Source organism: Triticum urartu, chromosome 1A, assembly GCF_056163025.1.
Source record: "Triticum urartu cultivar PI428250 chromosome 1A, HENAU_Tu73, whole genome shotgun sequence".
Classification (NCBI taxonomy): Eukaryota; Viridiplantae; Streptophyta; class Magnoliopsida; order Poales; family Poaceae; genus Triticum; species Triticum urartu.
This window is the reverse complement of record NC_141873.1, coordinates 87152370-87157555: the sequence shown is the minus strand read 5'-3', so window position 1 is coordinate 87157555 and position 5186 is coordinate 87152370. Positions and strand designations below refer to the sequence as shown.

Here is a 5186-nt window from a genome sequence, read left to right as displayed (position 1 = left end):
GTGTAAGAATGGTGGAAAAAGGAATAAACTTTATTTTTTGTTTGGGTACCGCCTATGGCATATCTAGCATGAAAAGTGCTGGGAACTCTAAGTCGTTTTCGTTAGTGGGATGGATACACCTCCCAAAATGTTTTTATCTCTTATCTTTCGCTTTGAGCTCTGGCACCTCTATAAATCCCTACTTCCTTCTGTGAAGAGTCTTTCTTTTACTTTATGCAATTTTTATTTTGAAATTAGAGTCTCCATCTTTTCTCATAAAAAGCACCAACTAGGAGACAATCACTACTAGGAAAAACACTATCAGTAGCATAGGTTTTTTGCATACCAGTAGCATGGGTCCCCGCGCTACTGCTACAGCGCTACAGCTAATTTTTAGCAGTAGCACGTTTTTTACCCCACGCTACAACTAAAAAATTAGTAGTAGCGCGTGTACACCCGCGCTACTACTAACCTAACTACTTGTAGCCCTCACTTTTGACCCACGCTACTACTAACAATTTAGGAATTAAAAAAATAAAAATTTGATGTAGTACTCATAAATGGTAATACGCCCAGTGCAAACCAAACCAACGTCACACAACCATCTCAAGATTCCATTTAACATCAGACACACACAACCATCATCGTAAGGTGGGTACCTTCTCTAGTGGTCTACCACCAACCCTAAACAGACCACTTCTCTAGATGTATCTACCAAGGCTCGGAGTTCAGACGCTGGTGGACACGAATCCTCCCTCCCTCGGACGGTGGCATCGAGGTCCTCCACCTCAGTGACTTCCGGCGTCGAAATCACCTAGACGATAATCCGTGCGACATGGCCACCGGGCTTCACGGAGAAGTCTGCCTTCAAGTGGTTGAAGAGCACAGCGCCCACTGGCCGTGCTAGTCAGCGACGATCACCCCTGCGCCCACGTTGAGAAAGTGAAAACTTGTTAGTACACAAATTGCATCAGTTCAACCAAATACTCCCTCCGTCCCAAAATAAGTGTCTTAACCTTAGGACAACTTTGTACTAAAGTTAGTACAAAGTTGAGACACTTATTTTGGGACGGAGGGAGTAGTATATTCCAATTCACAAGACCCATTAATTTAAGATTCCTTCTCATCTACTTCCTCCGTCCCGTAGTGTCAAAAACATTCTTATATTATGTGACGGAGGGAGTAGCAATTAGAAGGGGCTCATGCCGAAAATATATGCTTAATTCCTCACTGGCTATTCAAACTAAATAGTCCAGGAGCGCACATGGTTACCATGGATACTAGTCTAGATTAGTACTTACATATATCTTCTTACAAACTTAGATAAGCGATACAGCTAAAAGATATATGAATGAGCTCGTACTGAGAGAAGTAGTAGTAGTAGGCTGCTGTCCTATATGAATGAGCTCAGCTACAAATGTGGCATCACAAACCATCCATCCATCCATCATAATACTAAAAATCAGGGAGCAAACAAAGCCTATCACTTATGCATCAGGAGAGGGCTACCAAATCAAACATATGAAACAAGAGGAGCTTTCCATGACATTGCTTTAACAAGAGTGCTAAGCTAAGAAACAAAAATCGGCACTATACATGACATTATCACATCGCTCGTGATTTGGGGGCAGCAAGGGTATTAGTAATGGACTGTTGATGTATGTGCTACAATACAAGAAAGAGCTGGGTTGGATTTTAGTACCTTGTGTTGATGGAGCATGCACTTGATTGAATCATGGTCTTCTTTCTGCTGTTGTACCATGGAACCCTTGTGCTGCACAAGAAGGTCAAACGGTTGATGAGCTGAAACCGAAATCAATGGTTGCTGCTGCATAAGAGTCTAGAAGCTCAGCAATGAAAAAGACAAGTTTGTGTCTTAGAAAAGAAATATGTGATGTGTTTTCAATCAAGATCAAGATAAATGAATTTAATCAGTGTACAAGGCATAGATAGCACACAAATCACCTAAAAACAGATGAACAAGGTAATTCAGTTTAGCGGCAATGAAAACAGGACAGATTATGACCCTTTGAGTATGCTTTACAAAAACAGCACGTACAACTAATGCTAGAATGCACAGAAAATACTCATTTTTTCTGTATAAGTTAGCAGTATGGATCCCCCTACTACTTCAGCGAATGGAACCTTACCCAAATCGACCCCAGGAACAAAAAGGTGAATTTAAAAGGACAGCATGTACAACTAATGCTAGAATGCATAGAAAATACTTATTTTCTCTGTATAAGTTAGCAGTATGCACCCCCCAACTACTTCAGCGAATGGAACCTTGCCCAAATGGGCCCCAGGAAAAAAAAGGTGGATTTAGAGAAATGTTGATGTATAATCAAGAAGAATTAATATGGTCACTTATGTAGTCACTTTACACAAAATGGACGCCAGCAGAACTGTGCAAAACCCGGATGACAGGAAGACTGAACATTGAATTTAATAGCTCACATATATGCATCACATAGAGGATTTCTAGCCGTGATTGTCAGCTATTAGCATGTTAAGTTCTTTTTTCTCTTCTTGCAAGAATGCTTATGACTCCAGGACTATCTTCTAACAGATAATTTCCAGTCAAATTGTTTTAAGACACTGCTGGAACTTTGAACTTCCACCAGTTCCTTATATTTCCATGTTTGATAATTATGAATTGCATAGTACAGAATTCTAGGTATGTGCTTATAAACCTTAAGAGCCTAACTGGGATGCAAATTCTACAGAAATAGACATAAGAAAAATGTGGAATTGGGATGTCATAGGTTGTTGACCAAACAAAAACACATGAATGTGTCAGAATGGCCTTTCAAAATAGTACTTGCAAATTTTGCAGCAGTTTGAATAGAGATGTCTACAATACGAATGATGTTTCCATGAGGACAAGCTCATGTCAGAATTTCCTACAATGTAAAAGAGCCTAACTATTTCCATCTGCACAACAACTGCAGCTATTTGTTAATAAAGTTTTTACAAACTCAACAGATTAAATATGAAGATATCTATAAGAAGAGTTGACACTTGAATAGTCCAATAAAACTACTATTGCTCTGTCTATAGGCTTTTTCCTAGTAGTGACCTTTCATAGTGAACAGCAGCATTATAATGAACTCTACAAATCTGTCAAAGAAAGGTGTCTCTGTGAATAAGTGAAGCAAGAACTAGCATGACTAATACCTACCCATCCAATATGATGCAAAGGCCATCTACGGGTTCACCTTCACGAGCAATATAATCCCCAGGTTCTGCAAAATGCCAGCATGAAAAAAAATGCAAAAATCAACTTTGATCCCAGACCACACAATCAGTGAATACAAAATCACCACCATTCCAGATAAGCGCACACACCGAAGAGTCAAGGGCTAAACATCATCTAGTTAATGAGTACGCACTGCAGTGCAGCGCCAATACAGACTACAGACTAGTAAACCGGTCGTGGTCAGTGAGCTGCACACAGAATCATGTGCGCGATATGAAGTACAGTGAACTATAAATCATGACTGACACAGAGAGCATCCTCAGTAATTCAGTAAGCTAACAGTAGAGAGTACTCTGAGCTGACGCAAGCCAGATTTAGGCTGCGCTCGCCTGAAGTAGGCAAACACGGCGGGCCGACTACAGCACTCGGACGGGTGACGGCGCGACTCACCGTAGTGCTTGACCTGGACGGCCTCGGCAATCCTACGGATGGAAGAGCCGGGGAGGCACTGCAGGAGGGGCACCTGGCCCAGGAACTTCGTCACTGCACATCAACGGGAATCGTCCCCAGAATTAGCCACAGTCGCTCCCAAATCCGGAAGGGTCGCCGTCGCCTTACCTTCTTCTCGGTCCATCGGCGTCGGCGGGGCGGGAGGGGAGCAGCAGCGCAGCACCGGGGCGGGGCGAAAGACTAAACCTGAGCCTCCCACGCTGCAGGGAGTCGCCGCCGGCGCAGAGGAGGAAGGAGGCCGAGCTGGAAGCGGAGAGGGCGAGGGAGAGAGGGCCACCTCCCACCCCTACCGGTGCGGCGAACGCACATGATTCTGGTTCCGGTGAATGCTCCGCTTCCAGCCGGAGCTCGCCAGAACCGGTCGGCGTGGGTGGTGGCGGCGGAGAAGGGGTGGGGGTGCCAGAGAGTTTTTTCTAGGGATTCACGAGAGTTTGGTCGGGTGGGAGTATAGCTGGCCATCTCCGGCCCGGCCCGGCCCTAAAAAACGGGGCCTGGGAGGGCTGGGCTTGATCAGTGGGCCGGGCCTGGGCCTCAAAAGTAAGCCTTAGGAGTTATTGGGGCCGGGCCTGGGCTTCAATATTAGACCAAAATTAGGCCCATCTGGCCCTACTCCAACAGCAGCAACCAGCAGCCCAGCAGTCCACCACTCCACCTCTAGACTCTAGTCCTCGACTCCTCCACCGCATCGACTCGAACCCTAACTTATCCATCGACAAGTAATCGCTACCCCTCCCCTCCTCTGCCCGTGGCCCGTGCTGGCGGCGGCGACCTAGACCGTCCTGCAGTGTCGCGCCCCCGTCCCGCACCGTTGCCGGCAGGCTGCCTCTCCTCCCCAACCGCACCTCCACCGGCAGGCCTCCTCTCCTCCCCAACCGCGACGCCGGCAGGATTCGTCTCCTCCCCAACAGCGACGCCGCTCGGTTGCCTCTCCTCCTCAACCGCGACACCGCCCGACTGCCTCTCTTCCCCAACCGCACCGCCGCCGGCAGGCCTCCTCTCCTCCCCAACCGCGACGCCGGCATGCTTCGATTCCTCTCCAGCAACTAGCCGTCGTCCGAGCGCCGCCGGACCTCTGCTCTTAAGGTAATTTGATGCAGATTTTTTTCTGTTCTTGACCAATTAGCAGGTGTACATGCATGTCAGCCGGATGGATTTGATGCAGATTTGTATTTCATAAACAATGGTAGATGATTTCGCCGTTGTACATGAATATAAGTGTGTGTGTAGACTGTAGAACTATAGATGAACTCACTGTTGTACATGAATATAAGTGTGTGTAGATGATTGATGAAACAGTGGCTATAAGTGTGTGTTGATATAGATATTTCTTGTTGTTGTTGACATAGATATTTCTTGCTGTTCACATATATATTTCTTGTTGTTGATATAGATTTAGCATGGAGGGTGTTGAGGGTGATGAACCAGACTATCATCCTGAAGAATTAGAAGGGCATGAGGCTGAGGGTTAGATGGAGTTGTTTATTGTACCTCCAAATCC

At 45.7% G+C, this 5186-nt stretch overlaps 1 protein-coding gene across 1 annotated transcript; it reads right to left on the bottom strand.

The window, feature by feature from the left end:
* Window positions 1-505: 505 nt before the first annotated feature.
* LOC125549253 (acyl-CoA hydrolase 1) lies at window positions 506-4122 on the bottom strand. Its single transcript, XM_048712710.2, has 5 exons — window positions 3797-4122; window positions 3629-3721; window positions 3161-3224; window positions 1682-1753; window positions 506-902 (listed from the first exon to the last, which is right to left on the bottom strand). The coding sequence occupies exons 1-5, from the start codon at window positions 3810-3812 to the stop codon at window positions 887-889; spliced, it is 261 nt and encodes an 86-aa protein (XP_048568667.1). The 5' UTR covers window positions 3813-4122; the 3' UTR covers window positions 506-886.
* Window positions 4123-5186: the final 1064 nt, after the last annotated feature.

Excerpts from the sequence above, each read along its gene's own strand:
- LOC125549253 (XM_048712710.2), bottom strand. Across the intron at positions 3,225-3,628 it reads CGTCCAGGTCAAGCACTACG|AACCTGGGGATTATATTGCT; the intron begins GTGAGTCGCGCC and ends GGCATTTTGCAG. Across the intron at positions 1,754-3,160 it reads CTTTGCATCATATTGGATGG|CACAAGGGTTCCATGGTACA; the intron begins GTAGGTATTAGT and ends CTTCTTGTGCAG.